General features: G+C 36.8%; 2 protein-coding genes across 2 annotated transcripts; both read left to right on the top strand.

Moving 5' to 3' along the window:
• The first annotated feature begins 261 nt into the window (after positions 1–261).
• Positions 262–2,678, top strand: LOC131876064 (putative receptor-like protein kinase At3g47110). Its single transcript, XM_059220843.1, has 2 exons — positions 262–2,556; positions 2,646–2,678. Exons 1-2 carry the CDS (start codon positions 262–264, stop codon positions 2,676–2,678), a joined length of 2,328 nt encoding a protein of 775 aa, XP_059076826.1.
• Positions 2,679–2,786: 108 nt separating this feature from the next.
• LOC131875647 (probable LRR receptor-like serine/threonine-protein kinase At3g47570) lies at positions 2,787–3,850 on the top strand. The gene is made up of 2 exons (XM_059220254.1): positions 2,787–2,929; positions 3,256–3,850. Exons 1-2 carry the CDS (start codon positions 2,818–2,820, stop codon positions 3,702–3,704), a joined length of 561 nt encoding a protein of 186 aa, XP_059076237.1. The 5' UTR covers positions 2,787–2,817; the 3' UTR covers positions 3,705–3,850.
• Positions 3,851–24,062: the final 20,212 nt, after the last annotated feature.

Raw genomic sequence — 24,062 nt, 5'->3', positions numbered from 1 at the left:
GTGCCATGCCGAAGCTGGTAAAGCTGATTGCCAGTTGAACAGGTCGACTTTATTTTCAGGAAAGTGAGTCTGCGGACAAAACAAAAACTAGTGGCGATTTGAAAATGGTTTATCGGGTAGCCAAAAATTGTTTTCAGGCCTGACATAACTTTCCAGTCAAAGTTTTCTACATAATATAGCCTATCAGCTAACTAATTATAAGCACAGGGCATTTCAAACTCTGTATCCATCCCACTGCGTTAAGGTAATTGAGAATTCAAAATGCTTTCTGTTTTGGTCTTTCTCCTCCTCAATCTCGCAGTTATCGCTCAACCTGCGGGTACATCTCACAATTCAACCTTTTCAGACCAGCAAGCTCTTACAGCATTCAAGAAGTCCCTCATTCTGGATCCATTCAATTCTTTACAGAACTGGTCTCCTAGTCTTAGTTTATGCAACTGGACTGGAGTCATCTGCTCTTCTCGTCGAGAGCGTGTGGCTTACTTGAATCTCAGAGGTAAGGGATTGGTTGGTCCCATCTCTCCTTTAGTTGGAAATCTTTCCTTCCTCAGAGTACTTGATCTCTTTAATAATAGTTTGCAGGGTCCTCTTCCGTATCAGCTTGGAAAGCTTTTTCGCTTGAGAATACTTCGATTGTCTTATAACAGATTGGAAGGACCTATTCCATCCACCATAGGGGACTGCAATTCTTTGCAGATTCTCAGTCTGTATGTTAACCACTTGAGTGGAAGCATTCCCTCCCAACTTGGGCTTCTCTCAAATTTAGAGTTCCTTTTCTTAGGAACAAACCAGCTGGCAGGTCCAGTCCCGCCCTCTCTTACAAACCTTTCTTCTTTAACTCAACTGTATTTGAATGAGAACAAACTCAATGGTGGTATTCCTGTTGAACTGGGTGTACTAACTCAATTGGAAGTACTTAACCTTGAGAAAAACAAATTTTCAGGACCAATTCCCAGAGCCCTTTCAAACTGCACTCGTCTCCAAGTTTTGTCCTTGCTTGATAACCAGTTAACTGCCTACATCCCTTGGCAGTTATGCAAACTATCTGAGTTGCAAAAACTGTATTTGGGGGAAAACCAATTCAATAGAGAAATCCCAGGCTGCTTCTCCAATTGTACTCTGCTTCAACATCTTGACTTAGACGACAACAATCTGAGTGGCACTGTGCCATTAGCGTTTGGCAGGTTGCTTCACCTTCAGAGGCTTAAATTATTTAAAAATAATCTTGATGGTGGAGGCAGGGGTTTGTCTATTTTAACAGCCTTAACTAATTGCTCCAGTTTGGAGATCATAGATTTTGGCTTTAATCATTTCAGTGGAGTGTTACCCTCTTCAGTTGGCCAGCTCTCGAGTAAAATCTCTATTTTTATGATGGACCATAACCAAATTGAGGGAAGCATACCAGATGAGATCAGCAACCTTACAAAGTTGGACACTCTAGATTTGGGTGCAAATAGTTTCAATGGAACAATTCCATCCACCCTGGGTGGGCTGCCAAGTCTTCAGAGGTTGTATATGTATGGCAACAATTTGCATGGAACAATTCCAAAAAGTTTAGGCCAGGCTAAAAATCTTGGGTTATTACATCTGAGTGATAACATGCTTTCAGGGGAAATTCCAGGTGATCTTGGCATTCTTTCACAGTTGAGAAGACTTCTTCTTAGTTACAACAATTTGTCAGGGAAAATACCTGCTAATTTAGGGAGATGCCAAGCTTTGGAAAAATTGGACTTATCTTACAACAAGCTAATAGGAAATATACCTCCAGAAGTGGCAAGTCTTCAAAATATCCAGTTCTTCTTCAACGTGTCAAACAATTTGTTACATGGTGGTGTGTTAGAAATGAGCAAAATGACAATGGTCCAAGCTATAGATGTGTCTCACAACCTCTTTTCAGGTGAAATCCCAATTGTACTGGAAAGCTGCAAGGCATTGGAATATCTAAGTCTTTCTTGGAATTCATTTGCAGGTCCAATTCCACAATCACTGGCAAATTTGCAAAACCTGCAATATATGGATCTTTCCTGCAATAATTTGTCAGGGGCTATACCTGTGGTCTTCAAGGAGATGAAAATGTTGCAGAAAATCAATCTGTCTTCCAACAGGTTAGTTGGAGAGGTCCCAAATGGAGGAGTTTTCACAGCACTCGATGCCTCAGCACTTATGGGAAATCTTGGCCTCTGTGGCACATGGGTAAATTTGCCACCATGCTCTTATTCCAAAGATAAACACCCATCAATCTCTAAAAAGGTAATAATTCCCATTGCAATAGCTATTGTAATTATCTTCATGTCATTTCTAGCAATTTTCTATGGATGGAGACGTATCAATTGGAATATCATTTCTCCCAAAGTGGAACCAGTAAAAGTTACCTATGAACAACTTGTAGATGCAACCGATGGGTTTAATGTGGCAAATCTGCTAGGAACTGGTAAATTTGGATCCGTATATAAAGGCATCCTGAACAGTGGTAAAAATATTGCTGTTAAAGTTCTCAATTTACAAGATGAAAATGGTCATAAAAGTTTCAGTAGAGAATGCAATATATTAAAAAGAGTAAGGCACCGTAATGTGATGAAAATTATTTCCAGTTGTTCTAATCTTGATTTTAAAGCTCTAATTTTTCCATTCATGTCCAATGGAAGTTTGGAGAGATGGCTCTATCCTCAAGAAGGTGATGAATGCAGATTAAGTTTAATTGATCGATTGAGGATATCAATAGAGATAGCACATGGGATGGCATATCTACACCATCACTGTTTTGTACAAGTGATTCATTGTGATCTAAAACCTAATAATATATTATTAGGAGATGACATGACCTCATATATAGCAGATTTTGGTATTGCCAAATTACTATTTGGAAACTCCATGGACTCAGAAGCTTCTACAAATGCACTCAAAGGTTCGATTGGTTACATTCCACCAGGTATGAATTTTATATTATCGTTTGTTACAAATAGTAATAGACTTCCATGCATTTTATGAATATATACAATGATACTATAATTTATAAATAATCTATTGGTTAGATTCCACAGGATATCTGTTACTTTAATTGATTTACTTATTTTGTATGAATAAAACATTAATTATTGTAGTTACATTTCATTATATATAAGTTTAAAATGGTTATATGTTACTCTCGTTGATTTATTTATGAATGTTCTTAATGGTACTTTTATTTCTTTGTTTTGATATATTTTCGAATGTTTTCATTTGTCAAATATCTAATTATTTGATAATATGGTCTAGAGTATGGAATGGGTAGCAATGTGTCTACAAAGGGAGATGTATATAGTTATGGTGTTCTACTTCTGGAGTTATTTACAAGGAGAAGACCAACAGATGATATGTTTGTAGAAGAAATCAATCTTCAAAAATGGGTAGAGATGAATTTTCCAGATAAAATCACGGAAGTGCTGGATAATAACATGCTTAAAGATGTTAATGAATCAGAAATATCACCTGTAATGCAATGCATTACTGAAGTTCTACAAATTGGATTGGTTTGCACAAACAATTCTCCGCAACGACGTCCTAATATGACAGAGGTGGTTGAAAAATTGAACAAACTTGTAAGTACATTTCTGGGTTCTCCTAGAACTTTTCAGTTACCCATAGACATCTCACATATGATTGAAGATACAAGTGCTGCAAGAGGATTTGTAGGGGAGAGCAATGAAAGTACCTCTACATCCTAGCTCTTTACTCAATGAATCTAATTCTTAATTAGACATTATGTATGGTTATTAGGAGAACATATATAGTCCCGTCTGATTATGGAGTGTGATCTTGAATCCATCCAAACTATTGATAGAATCTATGCATCTATGCATCTATCCATCAAACTGTGGTGTTAATGTTAAGTTTACAATGTCAAGGTAGATTTGTCAAATTTTATATTCTAAAAATTATAGTGTTGATTAATTATTTAATTTGATTTTCTGATTCTTAGAAAATTATTTTATAGATATTTTGATAATAACAGAAAATTGTAAAATTATGTAGAGTTGGTGCTGGAAACCAAATTTCATAGACATACATTAAATGGTCAGGAGAAATCCAAAATTACATAGAATTGCAGACAAACAAACTTTAACAGCCATTCACAAGAAGCTTATTTTAGAAAAAAGAGATTGTGAAAAAAATTAATAAAATTAAGTAGACATATGAGTGAAGCATACAGATTATATATTCTTATATTTCATTGAGCTTACCCTTCAATTTTTTCATTCCAGGATTGTTTTGTGCATTTAAACAATGCATCTTAATTTTTTTTTAAAGTTTCCCTTTTATTTTGATGCATTGGACTTCAGTGTGTTGAGGGAATTTCATTGTCTAATTTGTTTGGAACATGATTCTAATTTCAGTAAGATTTGATTTGTTTCCAGTGCATTTAGAATTATTCATTTTTATTGTTGAAAATATTTAAATTCAAGATCAATTTGAAGATATAAGAATAAGAAGATAATTGGATATAAAAGTATTTTGATAATATTTTTTAAAACAGTTTTATATTACTTAAATTTTTTATTTTAATAATTTAAATTTTTTTTTCCATTCATAATTTTAAATCATTTATTTTACTTTTTTTTAATTAATTCATATACTGAAATATTATTTTTGATGTATTTTTTTATATCTTTTCATATTTAAGGACGAAGTCAAAACAAATTATTATAATATTAGAAAATGGTTGTGTTCATGAAATGATAAAAATAATATTGTGATAATGTTTTTATTCAAAAGAATTTTCTTATATGATAATAGTGTATATTATCTTTACTCTCTTTTTATTGTTATTATATTATTTTTTAATGAAACCCTTTTTTGTACATGTGATATCATGGTTTGGTTTGAGGTTTGTTTGATGATTTAAAGTTCCTTTTACCTATTGCAAGCTTTATTCTAAGCTAAAGTTATGCATATGAGGATAAACTTAAAATTTTGCTTATTAAGAATTTTTATTCTAAGCTAAAGTTAAGCATATGTGAAATGGAAGATCTATTTGTTAGAAGAGATGAATGGATTGTCATAATAAAATCATTTAGTGTGAATGTGGATGAATATTGGTTGGTTATTAGTACTTGTCGTTAGGCAATACTAGTGTAATGATTTATAAAAAAGTTAATGTGAACTAATCACGAACAAGTTTTAACTTTTAATTTTTTTCAATCTTTTTATTTACGAGAGCCTAGTTGTACAAATTTTAACATTATAAATTTCAAATTTTTTTTTTTTTACACTTATTGGCTAAATACAATTTAGTTGTTATAGAGTTGATTTCTAGGAAATCCAAAATAACTGGATTTAGTGGCAACTATATAGCCAAAAATATAGGTAAATTTAGGGAAAGTTTGATGTCCATTTGGATTTAGTGGCAACTATATAGCCAAAAATATAGGTAAATTTAGGGGATGTTTGATGTCCATTTACTTATTCTTTTTCCTTAATTTTTTAATTTAATTTAATTTAACTTTATTTAATCTTTTCTGTAGCGCAGCCAACGAACAATTAAAATGTGTATATATTTTATCATTGATTTTATTTAGTTATTTGTCATTTATAAAAAATATATTATAAACAAAAATTTATAAAAAGTATTTGGAATATAGATTGATTTTAATATTTTATTAATTGTTTATTGTTTATATATTAATAAAACTATTAGTTGTTTGATTGACTGATTTTTTTTAGATTGCTATTATTATTATTCTTCATTAAAAGATCTTATTTTTAATTTATATTTGACATTATAAACAAGTCTCACATAGTGGCTAGTACTTGCCTTGTTTTTAGTATAGTTTTAATAATAATTATGAAAATACATATCCTAAAAAAAAATCTCCTTTAATACCAAATTTTTAAACCAATCATGATGTAGCTGAATAATTTTTACAATATAGTATTGCCTACAACTACTAATAAATATAACCATTTCCTTTCTATTGTCATTTAAAAATAAATAAAAATAAAATATTTAAATAAAATATTAAATTATAAACATCTGAGATTTTGCTTTCCCTGTAGAGTCCAATACTCGCTTACATAATACCATTCGGAAATATTGGTACAAAAGACATTTGAACTTTGTATTCTCTATAAAATTCATTGTATCAAATACTGGTGATGAAATTTAAATAAATATAACATTGATGTACTAATTGCCACCTTTTCAACTAATGAATGTAAGATGTTATGTTTGTGGAAGATTTGGTCATTTATCAAATAAATGCAGAAAAAAAACCGGCATAGGTTATGGGCAAGCTATTCAGAAAAATAATGTAACTTGTTATGCATGTAACAAGATTGGTCATATTGCTAAATTTTGTAGAAGTAAAAGTACACCGGTAGATAACACAAGTACTAGCTTGAAAGGTAAAGAAAAGGTTGAAGAGGTTAAGCAAGAATTTTCAAAGCAATGGATTAGAAAAGGTGATCTAAATATTGGGGTTACTCCTCCACCGGTAGAACCAACAAATGCTTCATTGGCAGGACAATATGATGCTCCACCGACAGGACAAAGCAATGCTCCACCGACAGGATGTTCTTCATCAAATTGAAGAAAATTATCTTGAGGGTTTGGCAATTTAATGACACATGTGCTATTATTCCCTCGGTTAGAGAAAAGAAGTTGAAAATCCTTCATTACCGGCAAATAAAGTTGAGTTAATACATTGCCGAAAAACAATTAATGTGGTAGGTAGCAGAAAAGACTTTATAAAATAAGGTTTTTGGCTCCATTTCATTTCACTGTGAATTCAAACTTTTAGAGAGTGCGAAGATTTTCGAGCTAAGGTATTCCGAGCAAAGAGGCAAAGAACTTCAGCAATCAATCCATCCAAAGGCAGAAAAAAAGGTATTTATCATCATGGCATCCTCCTCTGCACCTGAATTCATAGCAAACCCTACAATAGTCGAGGTTATAAAATGACCTAGGCCCATGTTTCAGCTAGTTCCCGAGGTAGCTAAGAAAGATGACAACACAAGTGCTTTTTCCCAAATTCCAAAGGGTGTTGTTTATGCAGAAGACCCTAGAATGTATATTCATTGCAACATAGAAGAATTAGGTGATGAAGAAATCAAAAACATAGGGAAAATCTATGACACCCTATCAGATGACGAGAAAGGACAAGTTGAGGAAAGTGTTATATTACACATGGACATGTATAAAAAGTTTTTGATGCAAGTCCTAAATGAAATTCCTGATGAATTATATAAAAGACTTGAGGCCAGAAGGAAAGGAATAGTTAGTTGGATAAGAAAATTAAAATAGAAAAATTACTTGCAGTATACCTGGTCAACTCACCTAAGGAAATTGATGATTTGATAGCTCAGGCCAACCGGACAGTTTTTTCCACTGCACACTGGCAAATATCACTAATGGCAGGTAGAGTTACTGAAGTTTCAAATGAAAGAGAAGATGGTTGGGATAAATTCTTGATTGAAAAAGAAAAACAAGAAGAATATAGGAATCCCAAGTCCATTCTGGTATATCAAAAGGACAAAGGGAAAGGTAAAGTTGGTGAACCACCAAGTATCAAGATTAGAGACAACTTACCCCCACCTCCTTTAAATACTCCACCGGTAAAAACAACAACTGCAGAAGATCAACCAACAGCTGAGAGCATGGACATAGAGGATAATAATCCTAATCCTGAAGTCCTATATACTGTGAATGTTGATACTCAAAAAATCAACATAGTGGTGGATAAGGATACCACAAATAAATCTGATAACAAAGAGCAACCGACAATAAGAAACAAAGAGCAACCGACAGCAGATTCAGAGAAAAAGATGGAATCTGGAACACAAACAAAGCAACCAACAGAGCTAAAGGCTCCAAAACAGATGCCACCGGTAAGAAATGATGCAGGAAAAACTGCGCTTAAAGAGATGGAGACACAAACAGACCTACCAGAGGTCAATACCAGCATGGTCACTTCCACCGGCACTCAGTTTATTGGGTCACCATCAAATGTATCAGAGGTATTGCTCGAATCTATCAAGAAAATAACTGATTATAGCTCACAAGCCTATAAAGCGATAGATGATTCAATTCCAGTTTTGGAATCAATAGCTCCCAATTGTAATATAGCCAACAAAGATTCTTTAGGCCAATTGGATACACTTTGTAAATATATTTCTGGAAATTTTGAGCAAACAAAGGTAGAAATTGTAAAGGAAAGTGTAGAAAAAGAGAAACAGAAATTCTTTGAGGAAGGAATAAAGAAGTGTAACAGGGAATTTGACACACTTCTACCGGAACTGTGCAATTTATTGAAAGAGTACAAAACTCTATACAAAGACACCTGTAAGATAAACTTTTTGACCACAGATGTAGACAAAAAGATGAGCAAGGTACAAGAAGAGATCAATAAACTTGTTGATAATTTTGTTAACTCACCAGATACATTAACAGTTTTTGAGGAAAAAATAACAAATTTTGAGGAAGAATTGCTCAAATTAGAAAGAGATAAGGAGAAAATAATAAACAAGGCAAATTTTTTGAGATCTAAACTAAGTCCAAGATTGGACTATTTAGCATCTCTGCGTAAGGAAATCTTAGAGGCACTAACACAGGGTAGCAAAACACCGGCAAAGCACTTGCAGCATCTCACCGGTACAGTATACAGAACTGAGATAGCAATAAAGGAGAGCAAGAAGTTTATGGATTGTATAAACTTAATTTTGGGAGATATTCTTCAGATAATAACTACCCAACTACAAGGTTGAGGTTATGAATTGGTACAACTACAAAATCTACTAACCTTTGTCATTGATGCCAAAGGGGGAGTAGTAGATGAGAAAATTCAAAACACAGGGATCACATGCTCAGGGGGAGCTCTCACATTTTTGGATATCTTTTTGAAATTTCTCATGAGTGTTGCCATCAATGCCAAAGGGGGAGATTGTTGGCATATGGACACTCCAATGAGACATTGTGTGTGATTGAAGGTTTTGTCATTGATGGCAACCTTGCAATCCTATGGCACTGGCAAGACATTATACCGGCAAAGCATTACACAGACAACCTTGCAATCCTATGGCACCGGCAAGACATTATACTGGTGAAGCATTACTCAAACAAAACAGTGCTCCGGCATCAACAAAATCAATCTACACCGGCACCGGCACAAAATATGTATACCGGCACAGAGGCCGACAAGATTTTTGATATGTAATGTTTTGTTTATCATTGTAAGCCGACTTGGCAAATTGTAAAATGAATCTTGTATATAAAAGAGATCATTGTAGGCATTTGTAGGATATGGATAGAAAGCAATAAATAAATTATAAGGCAGACCTAATGTGCGAATTGTAGGTCAAGGGTATATGTAAAGAACAGAGCAAGAACCGATACTGAATCTGGCATTGAAGATGCTATTGTAAAGCAGTACAGAATATTGGATTTGTGTAAATCCTCATTATAAGTCAGTGTGACTTCTTATTGAGCAGTGAGCTCTAGGTAGTTGGCCTTCCTGCATGTGCAGACCCCTATTGTAAGTAATATTCTCTTATTGGCTAGTAAGTGAATATTGTGGGTCACAAATCCCAGCCACCCATGTGAATGTGGCGTAGTCGAAAAAGGAGTCTATGACTAGGTACCCACCTACGTCTGCTGACTAGTCTTCAAGATGATTTTAATAAACAACATTGCAATACGAATGGGTTGATCTTTTCTTTCTTCTTTTTTAAAATAGCACTTGCATCCTATTGACGTGAAATGGTTACGTCGACACTCAGATTTAGTTTGAATAATTTATTTGGAGGGTAGAGAAATCGTGGAAAATGAAAATTGTTTTGTTAAAAATAATTGTGTATAATATAAGTAAATTGAATTTGTAACATAAAGATAACTGAGTATGAACAAATGAAACTTAATTTGAGCTGCCATGTTGTGTGAAATGTTTTCTAGTATAAAACTTTTTTAACTTTTATTTACATCATATGAGAACGATAAAGTTAAGAGATTGACAAAATAAAATAAATTTGTTGTTGTTTGTTGAAAGAATGTAATTGTTTGTTTGTTCTATTTGACATTATCAAATAGAAGAACACACAAACAAACAATTGTAGATTGTCTTGCACTCAAAATTTGGGATGACACTTTGTAGAGCCATCAAGGATGCAACCTAATTAGTAGAAGTCTAAGTTCAAATGTATTTTACTGCAAACATACCTTTTAATGTAGACATATTTTCCCCTTGTTCAATAAAAAACAAAGCACAATTCAAATGGGAGATTTTCTAAATAATCTTCATAATTCAATCTTGTAGAACATTTCTCTAAATTTCAAAACATAAACACCAAGAAATTTTTTAAGGAAAAACCATGTTGAGCCTTCTTGCTATACAAGTAATTTACAAATCATTAGATTTTGCAAATTCAAATTCAAAGATAGCTTCCACAATACATGATAATATGTTTGGGGACTTTTGGATTAAACTGTGTTTATCTTTTTGGTTCACACAGATAATATGATGAAACAATAATGATCCGGTCAACTAATGAGAGGGGGGGGGGGGGTGGGAGGGGGGGTGAATCAGTAGATAGAAAATATACTAATCTTCACCAAACTTAAATCAAACTCAGAAACAACTTGCAAAACTTAACCGGTTTAGTCACTATAACTAAAAATTGCAACTGCACTGTCAAGGTTACCGGTTGACTAAAATATCAATGATACAATGTAATAGATCTGAAACTCAAATACCATTTAGCCAAAAAATCAAAACACTTTACTAACATTAGTAATAACTCATTTCAGATCACTTCCGATCATCTAAACATGTCTTAGTGGATTTACCAGCTATACATATTTAACCATATCAAAAACATACTCACAAAATCATTCACCACTTGACACAATGAATTTTCACGTGGAAACCCAATTGGGAAAAACCACGGTGGGGATGAATACCCACAAGTATTATGAACTCTTTTGAAGTTCTCCCTGTTAGGAGCCAAGCCTTGTTAGAAGCTTTACAAAATGCCCTGTTAGGAACAAATTTGGTTTAGGACCACCCAGTTAAGGGATTGACTATAGTACCCTGTTAAAGGCAATACCCTGTAAGAGGTAACCTCAGTGGAGGATTTGAAATCCAAGCTAATGGATCACCTAGTTAGAGGATTTGAACAAGAATCACGTTAAAGCTTACTCGGTTAGGGGATTTTACTATTGTAATGGTTAGAGAACAACAGGGTCTTTGTTGATCTGGTAATAGCACTGCTTTGCTTAATCATATTTTTTTATGCTCCAATCTGCCTTCACAACATTCTGTAGATACTCCTTCTGGTTCGGCAACAACAACTCACACTAAGCCAAATTTGCCAACATAATTTACAAACAACTCATTGACCTTAAATACAAATATAGTAGGCTGGTAACACAACACAAAACCTAAGATCTCATAGAGATTACAAAACATATTGGTTCAATCTTAACTGTTAGATTACGTAGCAATCAGTTGCACATTGTTCAAGACAACTTCGACTGCTCTTGGATCACTCCTTGATCACCACACATTAGATCCTATAACTCATCACGTGCTATTCACTTCATGTTATGCATTTGTTTATTCCCAAGATTAAACAATTATTTCTATGCACCAAATCCACTTTGAAACTCATCACATGCATCATGCATACGTGGCATAATTATCTCCGCTTATCATTCAATCATAAATCAACACTACCGATTCTCCAAGCTCCATTGGTTAGGGTTCAACTTATCAATAGGTTAGGGTTACTGGTTGATCTCTCTACTTTAATAATAATACCAGTTTCCAACACTACTACACTACTGGTTATAATACAAATTCATTATCGGTTTATATTGACATCAAAGACAACACTATACTTCATCAATGCAATCTTCATGCAATGCCAACAATCTCCCCCTTTGGCATTGATGGCAAAACAAATATCAATACCACTTGATTGTGATGATTGAGAGTAGAGCATATACAGAGAATAGGGATCCTGGTCTACATTTTCACATATGCTCTCCTTCAACTATATCTCCATGTCTTCAGCTGGTAGATAGCTTTCAATCAATCATATACAATTATTCTCCCCTATACAGTTCTTCTCCCCCTTTGACAGTAATGCCAAAGTGAAGGTAAATCATACTTTTTGATAGTTTACCATTCAACAACTAGTTGCTTCCCCTGTGGAGTAGCTCCACTCTACAGCAATCCTTCTTCAAGATTTTCAATAGGCTCCGAGACTGATGTCTTCCACATCTGCTTAATTAACTTCATGTAGGAGTACAACCCCTAACTTACCTCTAAGATACTCAAATGTCGCCTTAGGTAGAGGTCTAGTAAAGATATATGCTAGATGTTATTTTGATGAAACATGCTCCAGTGACACATCTTTACTCTATACTTTCTCTCTCAAAAAATGATACTTCAGTTCAATATGCTTGGTTCTAGCATGCAACACTGGGTTATTTGAAATGTTTATAGAAATGGTGTTATCATAGAAAATCCTTACCTACTCTGAGATTTTCAACTTGAAACCTTCCAAAATGTGTTTCATCTAGATTGCTTGTGTACAATTCATGTATGTTGCAACATATTTAGCTTCTACGGTTGATTGGGAGATACAACTTTGTTTCTTGCTACTCCAAGGCACAAGTCTGCCTCAAAGAAAAAATGCTCCTTTGGTTGTACTCATCATGTCATCAACATTGCCTGCCCCGTCTGCATCTATATAGGCTTTTAAATCAAAATCTCCTACATATGGATACCATAATCCATAATCAATTGTACCTTTCAAATATCTAAAAATTCTTTTAGTTGCTACCATGTGTGTCTCCTTAGGAATTTTCTCAAATCTAACAACTGATCCAACTGCATGAGCAATATCCGGTTTGTTGTGGACAACATTATGTATTTTCCCTATCATATACCTATACTCCTATTTGTGAGATTTTGTCAAGATCGAGGGCACAATGAAAAGCATAAAAGAGAGACAAAAGAATGACAAGAACAAACTGTATTCTCATCAATATGCAAATGATCAACTGGATTAACCAATACAATGAATATAGGCCTGCTTATATAGGCAAGACCATATGGATGTACGAGCACACAATCATGACATGTGGCTCAATGAGAAATAAGGGTAGGTAAGAAATACTAGGGGTAGGTAGGAGAAATAATATAATATTCAACAAGAGGTGGATGACCCACTGAATGTGGAGTGAAACAGCAAAATAAGAACACAAAATTTAGAATTTCTCCTACAAGCTATATCCCTATGTGCACACTTCCCTAAGTGTCTCAAATCCAAACTATGAAGAGATGCATTATCCTAAGTTAACTTCAATAAAGTATAATAATATCCATAATGAATATTTATTTACACCAACAGCCCCCCTTAAGTGTAACTTAGGGGAATGTAGACTCAAGTCAACAATGCTTGATGGGTCCTGGATACTAGGCCATGATAGGTACCCATGTACAATATGCAAATGCAAACAAAACTATGCAATGCAATCTCTCACAAACGGAGAAAGGGAGAAAACCCAGTGAGAAAAAACTCCCCCTCAAAAGAGAGATGAATATACAAAGGACTCTCAAAGAAGAAGGACAAAACCTCAAAGAGGAAAAAGTCCCCCAAATAAGAGAGGAAGGAGAAGTCAGTTGAACCCCCTTAATGAGACATCTCGCACGCCCAAGAGAGCTCGCAACTCCTGGAACTTACTCTTGGTGAAAGGTTTGGTGAATATGTCTGCAACCTGCTCCGTTGTAGGACAATACTTCAAGTCAATGACCTGATTCTAAATAAGCTCTCGGATATATTGCATATGGATCTTGATGTGTTTCATCCACTGGTGCTGGATCGGGTTCTTCGAGATTACAATAGCACTCTTATTGTCGCAATGTATAACTATCGGTCGTGGAGTGGTGAACCCAAACTCTGTGAGAATCTACTGAAGCCAAATGGTCTCAGTCATTGCATTAAAAGCTCCTCGATACTCAGCCTCAGTCAAAGAGAGAGCAATAGCATGCTGCTTCTTGCTTTGCCAACAAATGAGGCATGAACCAAGGTGAAAAATGTAACCTAAAGTAGACTTAAGATCATCAAGATTGCCAGCCCAATCGGAGTCTGTGTAACCAACCAAGCGAAGTCCTGTGCCTGTTGCATAGTGAATCCCATAGTGATGTGTACCTTGGACGTAATGAAGGATGTGTTTGGCAGCTTTCCAATGAATCTCATGTGGTTCCTGCATGAAGCGGGAAACCATGCCAACTACAAATGAAATGTTAGGGCTTGTATGAGTCAAGTAGATGAGACTACCCACAAGTTGACGATACAATGTGGCATCAATTGGTGGAGAAGAACACTGAGCCTCAAGTTTGACTCCTGAAAGAAAGGGAGTCGGTGCAAGCTTACAATCAGCCATATGAAAGCATGCAAGTAGATCAAGAGAATACTTGGGCTATGATATTGTAATCCTAGAAGGAGACTGTGAAATCTCTATCCCGTGAAAGTAGTGGAAAAGACCCGAGTCAATCATAGCAAATCTGTCATGCAAAGAAGATTTGACACTGCCAATGATGGATGTGGTGCTCCCTGCAATGATCAAATCATCAACATAGAGCACAAGTATCAAGTGTGAGTCATCCTGTCACAAAATGTAGACATTCAGATCAGAATGATACCTAGTGAACCCTACTGAGAGAAGAAAGGAATCCACCTTGGCATACCAAGCCCTGGGGGGCTACTTGAGGCCATAGAGAGATTTCCTTAGTCTGCAAACCAAGGAAGTATCCTAGATGAAATCTTGTGGCTACCCTATATAAATATCCTCATCAAGATCACCATAAAGAAAAACACTCTTTACATCCATCTAATGTACAACCCAACCATGAGTTGCAACAATAACAAGTGTCAAGCAAATGGAGTTCATCTTGGATACGGCCGCAAAGGTCTCAGTATAGTAAACACCTGGAGCATAAGAGAAACCTTTCGCAACAAGCCGAGCCTTATACTCATCTACACTACCATCCGCTACAAACTTTGTCTTATAGATCCACTTACATCGAACCATCTTTCTCCCCTTAGGGAGATGGACTAAATCCCATGTGTTGTTCCTCATCAAGGAACTATACTCTTCCTCCATAGCTTGGTCCCACTCAGGAACCCTTGATGCTTCCTGAAATGTCTATGGATCGGAAGTGGTAGCAATGAATGCATCTAGAAGATCCTGATGTTGTGATTGAGTCCTCTGTGTATCTGAAGGATCCCCAACAAGAGAACCTGCTGACTCAAGTGTCTGTCGAGCCCAACGAGGTCTAGGTGGAGGTGGAGAATGAGGCTCCTCAACTGTAAGTGGACCCTATGGAGGTGTAACCCTATGAGTCGAAGTTAAAGGAGTCTCATCATCTAAATCACTAGCATCACTATCCACAATGGAGGAAGGTGGAGGAGGTAGAGATGCTAAGATAGGAAAGATTTCCTCAAAGTAAACACTCCTCTCAATGAACACCTCATGTGTCTTAGGATCCATCAATCTATATGCCTTAACACCCTCAGGATATCCAACAAATATGCAAGTCCGACTCTGAGGTTTCAATGCCTTGCATTTCTATGGAGGTATGCAAGCCCACGTTGGACACCCAAAGACTCTGAAATGTCACACAATCAGTTTCCTACCATCCCAAGCTTCAAAAGGAGTAATACTTTGCAAATCTTTGTGACGAACTCGATTCTAGATGTGTGTGAAACAACTGATAGCCTCTTCCCAAAAGGTGGGATAAGGAGAATGTGCATGTATCATTCAACTAGCTATTTCTTTGAGAGTTCTATTATTGCACTCTACAACTCCGTTCTGTTGTGGAGTGTATGCAACAGAATGCTGAAGATCAATCCCCTCAAATGTACAAAAATCCTCAAGTCTTTTGTTCACATATTCCCTTCCATTATCTGTACGAAGAATCTTGACCACTTTCCCAGATTGCTTCTCCACACGAGTCTTGAAGTCCTGAAATCTATCAAATACTTTACTCTTATGAATGTGAAAGTAGACCCAAGTGAAGCAGGAGTAGTCATCAATGGAGGTGAGGACATAGCAGGCCTTGCTAAATGAAGATGCTGGAAATGGACCTGCTACATCACTACGAACAAGTTGAAGAACTTCCAAAGCTCTCCAAGCTTTCCCCTTATCAAACTTCTCCTCGGGATGCTTGCCCATGGAACAACTTGAACATACAGCCTCTGAAAAAATGATTCAAGGTAGATCTGTGACCATGTCTTTAGTGTTGAGTTGTTGAAGATAGTGGTAGTTGAGGTGACCAAACCACTTATGCCATAGCTTACTTTCTGAATTTGAATGAGTAAGCAAGCCCCTAGAAGGAGAACTTGGCACAAAGTGGGAGAATGAATAAAGCCTTGAGTTGTCATTAACTTGTGCTACTTCTACCAAGGCATCATCATCAAGTTCCTTTACCATAACGGAATCAGGTGTAAACTCAACCTTTTTCCCATTCCCATATTGAGTGATTTGATAGATAGAGAGAAGGTTGGTAGACAAGTTAGGAACATAAAGAACATTCTCAAATGTTCCATAATCCATGTCAACTGAACCTTTCCCTTCAACCTCTACTTGTGTATCATCACCTATGTAAATGTGAGGTACCTTAGATGGCTCCAATGAAGAAAACTGCTCCTTTGTAGAACCCATGTGATAAGAGGCACCCAAGTCAAGTATCCACTGCTATGAAGAACTTGTTGTAGCAACAAATGCTTTCCCTTTTCCCTTAGACTCTAAGGAAGAGGAAGGAGATGAATCCTTCTTTGTGTAGGCGGATGGCAAGTTGATGTTGTTTTTCTTAAGAAGATTTGTCAACTCGTCAACTTGCTTGGTGTGGCATCAATGCTCATCATGACCATACTTCTTGCAATATGCACAAGTTGGTTTATCCTTCTTAGGTGGAGTCCCATTCTTGGAAGAGGATGAAAAATTGCCTTGTGATGGAGAGGATGATAGTCCTTTTTCCTACTGTGGTTTTGACTTAGATTTCTTCTTCTTCTTGTTGGAATATTTGCCTTGACCTCCTTCATTCCCTTGATTAGCCACCAAATTATTGGACTTTGAAGACTTGAGAAGCCCCATGTTCAACAACTTAGATTATTCCAATATCAACATTTCTATGAAAGCATCAAATGAAGGTATAATATAGGAACTCCCCATTGTCAAATCCTTACCTACTCTGAGATTTTCAACTTGAAACCTTCCAAAATGTGTTTCATCTAGATTGCTTGTGTACAATTCATGTATGTTGCAACATATTTAGCTTCTACGGTTGATTGGGAGATACAACTTTGTTTCTTGCTACTCCAAGGCACAAGTCTGCCTCCAAGAAAAAATGCTCCTTTGGTTGTACTCATCATGTCATCAACATTGCCTGCCCCGTCTGCATCTATATAGACTTTCAAATCAAAGTCTCCTACATATGGATACCATAATCCATAATCAATTGTACCTTTCAAATATCTAAAAATTCTTTTAGTTGCTACCATGTGTGTCTCCTTAGGAATTTTCTCAAATCTAACAACTGATCCAACTGCATGAGCAATATCCGGTTTGTTGTGGACAACATTATGTATTTTCCCTATCATATACCTATACTCCTATTTGTGAGATTTTGTCAAGATCGAGGGCACAATGAAAAGCATAAAAGAGAGACAAAAGAATGACAAGAACAAACTGTATTCTCATCAATATGCATATGATCAACTGGATTAACCAATACAATGAATATAGGCCTGCTTATATAGGCAAGACCATATGGATGTACGAGCACACAATCATGACATGTGGCTCAATGAGAAATAAGGGTAGGTAAGAAATACTAGGGGTAGGTAGGAGAAATAATATAATATTCCACAAGAGGTGAATGACCCACCGAATGTGGAGTGAAACAGCAAAATAAGAACACAAAATTTAGAATTTCTCCTACAAGCTATATCCCTATGTGCACACTTCCCTAAGTGTCTCAAATCCAAACTATGAAGAGATGCATTATCCTAAGTTAACTTCAATAAAGTATAATAATATCCATAATGAATATTTATTTACACCAACAGCCCCCCTTAAGTGTAACTGAGGGGAATGTAGACTCAAGTCAACAATGCTTGATGGGTCCTGGATACTAGGCCATGATAGGTACCCATGTACAATATGCAAATGCAAACAAAACTATGCAATGCAATCTCTCACAAACGGAGAAAGGGAGAAAACCCAGTGAGAAAAAACTCCCCCCCAAAAGAGAGATGAATATACAAAGGACTCTCAAAGAAGAAGGACAAAACCTCAAAGAGGAAAAAGTCCCCCAAATAAGAGAGGAAGGAGAAGTCAGTTTACCCCCCTTAATGAGACATCTCGCACCCCCAAGAGAGCTCGCAACTCCTGGAACTTACTCTTGGTGAAAGGTTTGGTGAATATGTCTGCAACCTGCTCCGTTGTAGGACAATACTTCAAGTCAATGACCTGCTTCTAAATAAGCTCTCGGATATATTGCATATGGATCTCGATGTGTTTCATCCACTGGTGCTGGATCGGGTTCTTTGAGATTACAATAGCGCTCTTATTGTCGCAATGTATAACTATCGGTCGTGGAGTGGTGAACCCAAACTCTGTGAGAATCTACTGAAGCCAAATGGTCTCAGTCATTGCATTAACAACTCCTCGATACTCAGCCTCAGTCAAAGAGAGAGCAATAGCATGCTGCTTCTTGCTTTGCCAACAAATGAGGCATGAACCAAGGTGAAAAATGTAACCTAAAGTAGACTTACGATCATCAAGATTGCCAGCCCAATCGCAGTCTGTGTAACCAACTAAACGAAGTCCTGTGCCTGTTGCATAGTGAATCCCATAGTGATGTGTACCTTGGACGTAATGAAGGATGTGTTTGGCAGCTTTCCAATGAATCTCATGTGGTTCCTGCATGAAGCGGGAAACCATGCCAACTGCAAATGAAATGTTAGGGCATGTATGAGTCAAGTAGATGAGACTACCCACAAGTTGACGATACAATGTGGCATCAACTGGTGGAGAAGAACACTGAGCCTCAAGTTTGACTCCTGAAAGAAAGGGAGTCGGTGCAAGCTTACAATCAGCCATATGAAAGCATGCAAGTAGATCAAGAGAATACTTGGGCTATGATAGTGTAATCCTAGAAGGAGACTGTGAAATCTCTATCCCGTGAAAGTAGTGCAAAAGACCCAAGTCAATCATAGCAAATCTATCATGCAAAGAAGATTTGACCCTGCCAATGATGGATGTGGTGCTCCCTGCAATGATCAAATCATCAACATAGAGCACAAGTATCAAGTGTGAGTCATCCTGTCACAAAATGTAGACATTCAGATCAGAATGGCACCTGGTGAACCCTACTGAGAGAAGAAAGGAATCCACCTTGGCATACCAAGCCCTGGGGGGCTACTTGAGGCCATAGAGAGATTTCCTTAGTCTGCAAACCAAGGAAGTATCCTAGATGAAACCCTATGGCTACTCCATATAAATATCCTCATCAAGATCACCATAAAGAAAAACACTCTTTACATCCATCTAATGTACAACCCAACCATGAGTTGCAGCAATAACAAGTGTAAAGAAAATGGAGTTCATCTTGGATACGGCCGCAAAGGTCTCAGTATAGTAAACACCTGGAGCATAAGAGAAACCTTTCGCAACAAGCCGAGCCTTATACTCATCTACACTACCATCCGCTATAAACTTGGTCTGATAGATCCACTTACATCGAACCATCTTTCTCCCCTTAGGGAGATGGACTAAATCCCATGTGTTGTTCCTCATTGAGGAACTATACTCTCCTCCATAGCTTGGTCCCACTCAGGAACCCGTGATGCTTCCTGAAATGTCTGTGGATCGGAAGTGGTAGCAATGAATGCATCTAGAAGATCCTGATGTTGTGATTGAGTCCTCTGTGTATCTGAAGGATCCCCAACAAGAGAACCTGCTGACTCAAGTGTCTGTCGAGCCCAACGAGGTCTAGGTGGAGGTGGAGAATGAGGCTCCTCAACTGTAAGTGGACCCTATGGAGGTGTAACCCTGCGAGTCGAAGTTAAAGGAGTCTCATCATCTGAGTCACTAGGATCACTATCCACAATGGAGGAAGGTGGAGGAGGTAGAGATGCTAAGATAGGAGAGATTTCCTCAAAGTAAACACTCCTCTCAATGAACACCTCATGTGTCTTAGGATCCATCAATCTATATGCCTTAACACCCTCAGGATATCCAACAAATATGCAAGTCCGACTCTGAGGTTTCAATGCCTTGCATTTCAATGGAGGTATGCAAGCCCATGTTGGACACCCAAAGACTCTGAAATGTCACACAATCAGTTTCCTACCAACCCAAGCTTCAAAAGGAGTAATACTTTGCAAAGCTTTGTGAGGAACTCGATTCTAGATGTGTGTGAAACAACTGATAGCCTCTTCCCAAAAGGTGGGATAAGGAGAATGTGCATGTATCATTCAACTAGCTATTTCTTTGAGAGTTCTATTATTGCATTCTACAACTCCGTTCTGTTGTGGAGTGTATGCAACAGAATGTTGAAGATCAATCCCCTCAAATGTACAAAAATCCTCAAGTCTTTTGTTCACATATTCCCTTCCATTATCTGTACGAAGAATCTTGACCACTTTCCCAGATTGCTTCTCCACACGAGTCTTGAAGTCCTGAAATCTATCAAATACTTTACTCTTATGAATGTGAAAGTAGACCCAAGTGAAGCAGGAGTAGTCATTAATGGAGGTGAGGACATAGCAAGCCTTGCTAAATGAAGATGCTGGAAATGGACCTGCTACATCGCTATGAACAAGTTGAAGAACTTCCAAAGCTCTCCAAGCTTTCCCCTTATCAAACTTCTCCTCAGGATGCTTGCCCATGGAACAACTTGAACATACAGCCTCTGAAAAAATGATTCAAGGTAGACTTGTGACCATGTCTTTAGTGTTGAGTTGTTGAAGATAGTGGTAGTTGAGGTGACCAAACCACTTATGCCATAGCTTACTTTCTGAATTTGAATGAGTAAGCAAGCCCCTAAAAGGAGAACTTGGCACAAAGTGGGAGAATGAATAAAGCCTTGAGTTGTCATTAACGTGTGCTACTTCTACCAAGGCATCATCATCAAGTTCCTTTACCATAACGGAATCAGGTGTAAACTCAACCTTTTTTCGATTCCCATATTGAGTGATTTGGTAGATAGAGAGAAGGTTGGTAGACAAGTTAGGAACATAAAGAACATTCTCAAATGTTCCATAATCCATGTCAACTGAACCTTTCCCTTCAACCTCTACTTGTGTATCATCACCTATGTAAATGTGAGGTACCTTAGATGGCTCCAATGAAGAAAACTGCTCCTTTGTAGAACCCATGTGATAAGAGGCACCCAAGTCAAGTATCCATTGCTATGAAGAACTTGTTGTAGCCACAAATGCTTTCCCTTTTCCCTTAGACTCTAAGGAAGAGGAAGGAGATGAATCCTTCTTTGTGTAGGGGGATGGCAAGTTGATGTTGTTTTTCTTAAGAAGATTTGTCAACTCGTCAACTTGCTTGGTGTGGCATCAATGCTCATCATGACCATACTTCTTGCAATATGCACAAGTTGGTTTATCCTTCTTAGGTGGAGTCCCATTCTTGGAAGAGGATGAAAAATTGCCTTGTGATGGAGAGGATGATAGTCCTTTTTCCTACTGTGGTTTTGACTTAGATTTCTTCTTCTTCTTGTTGGAATATTTGCCTTGACCTCCTTCATTCCCTTGATTAGCCACCAAATTATTGGACTTTGAAGACTTGAGAAGCCCCATGTTCAACAACTTAGATTATTCCAATATCAACATTTCTATGAAAGCATCAAATGAAGGTATAATATAGGAACTCCCCATTGTCAAATGATGAGTTTGGAAGCTAGACACAAAGGCTGCATATTCTGGTGCAAGCTTGTCCAACAAGTTGAATATCAACTAAGCATTCTTTTTGTCAATTTCACAATCCTTAGGCTTTGCTCTCAGCTCATTTGGTTTGGTGACATAATCTTGGATTGTATCAAAACTCCTGAGATCTAAGTTGGTGAGCTCATTTTCAATCCAATAACCTTTGATTTCATCAACTTGACCATACAATTTCTGAAACATATCCCAAGCCTCTTTGATTGTTGTACACTTCTCAATGTGAAAAATGAGGCCATCTGATACATACTTACACAAAGTTCCAAGAGCCATGCAATTCTTAGTGAGCCATTCTAACAAAGCATTAAGATCAGCCTTAGGATCAGGTGGTGCTTCTATAGTTCCATCTATGTAATATGTGAGACCTTTTTCCATTAATTTGCTCCATACTTTAATTTTCCATGATGCATAATTATGTGGAGTTAAAGGTGGAAATTTATGAGGACTCATTGCAAAAAAAATGAAAGACCACAAGAAAAGAGAGGTAAAATCACACAAGACACCCCCCCAAATTCACTCAATCAAAGAATGCCCCCCCCCCAAAATAAAAAATGATGATTTGGCACTTTATACTTAGTGCGTGTACAATGGACCACTTGCAGAAAATGGCAAAGTGGACTTTTGATTTCAAATTTACAACTGCCTCAATAAGGCAAAGGGAGACTCAAGCTAACTGTGCGCTACTGACTCTGCGCTGACTGGGCAGAAGGTACGGACCCGCAAAATAAAATTATTTTATTTTGTTTCAAAAAAATCTTTTTCAAAACTAGAAAAAAAAATTTGAATTTTTTTTTGAGATCTGAAAATTTCGTACCGTACCACCCGAATTGGGCAAAAAATTCCTCCAACACCCAAAATTCAATTTTTGCCAAAATAAGTCGAGTTTATACTCGATTTTTATCGAAATAGCCTCCCAGACGTAATGGTGAGGTTGAAAATTCTCTAGAATGCCTCCAAAAAGCATTGTTCCTCATATCCAAAAATAGAAGCCTTCCAAGATGTCTCCAAAAACCAATCAATGAATCCCCAATAGCTCTGATACCATGTGAGATTTTGCCAAGATCAAGGGCACAATGAAAAGCATAAAAGAGAGACAAAAGAATGACAAGAACAAGCTAAATTCTCATCAATATGCAAGTGATCAACTAGATTAACCAATACAATGAATATAGGTTTGCTTATATAGGCAAGGCCATATGGATGTACGAGCACAAAATCATGAAATGTGGCTCAATGAGAAACAAGGGTAGGTAAGAAATACTAGGGGTAGGTAGGAGAAATAATATAATATTCCACAAGAGGTGGATGACCCACCAAATGTGGAGTGTAACAACAAAATAAGAACACAAAAGGTGGAATTTCTCCTACAAGCTATATCCCTATGTGCACACTTGCCTAAGTGTCTCAAATCCAAACTACGAAGAGATGCATTATCCTAAGTTAACTTAAGTAAAGTGTAATAATATCCATAATGAATAATTATTTACACCAACACTTTTCATCAATTGATACAGAATCATCTTCCTTGGACAATTTACAGCCTATAAACATTGGTGTTCCAACTAATTTATAGTCTCCCATTCCAAAAGTCTTCAAATCCTCTTTCACATACTTCGACTGTGTGATAAAATTTCCTTCCTTCATCTGTTGGATTTGCAAAGCTATAAAGAATTTTATTTCACCTACCAGTGACATCTCAAATTCACTTTTCATCTCATTAGGAAAGTCATCACGCATGTCATCATTTCCTCCAAAAATGATATCATCAACAAATACCTCACTAACCAGTATCTTATCTCCTTTTGTCTTGAGATAAATGTTATTGTCTTCACTAGTTCTATGAAGACCAATCTTCACTAAGTGAGAATATAGTCTTTCATACAATGCCCTAGGTGCTTTCTTCAAACCATAAAGTGCCTTATGTAATTTGCACACCATATCCTTTGCTTCAGTCAAAGCATAACCATCTGGTTGTTCAATGTAGACTTCCTCTTCCAATATTCCATTTAGAAATGTTGACTTCACATCCATCTGATATACCTTGAATCCTCTATATGTTGCAAATA

This window comes from Cryptomeria japonica, chromosome 5 (genome assembly GCF_030272615.1).
Source record: "Cryptomeria japonica chromosome 5, Sugi_1.0, whole genome shotgun sequence".
NCBI lineage: Eukaryota > Viridiplantae > Streptophyta > Pinopsida > Cupressales > Cupressaceae > Cryptomeria > Cryptomeria japonica.
The sequence above is the reverse complement of the archived record's forward strand: the minus strand, read 5'-3'. Positions and strand labels throughout refer to the sequence as shown.

Bases quoted from the DNA above. Each gene is read 5' to 3' on its own strand.
- LOC131876064 (XM_059220843.1), top strand. From the start codon at position 262: ATGCTTTCTGTTTTGGTCTTTCTCCTCCTCAATCTCGCAGTTATCGCT. The intron at 2,557-2,645 runs GTAAGGCACCGT...GTCCAATGGAAG, and splicing joins AATGCAATATATTAAAAAGA to TTTGGAGAGATGGCTCTATC.
- LOC131875647 (XM_059220254.1), top strand. From the start codon at position 2,818: ATGACCTCATATATAGCAGATTTTGGTATTGCCAAATTACTATTTGGA. The intron at 2,930-3,255 runs GTATGAATTTTA...AATATGGTCTAG, and splicing joins GATTGGTTACATTCCACCAG to AGTATGGAATGGGTAGCAAT.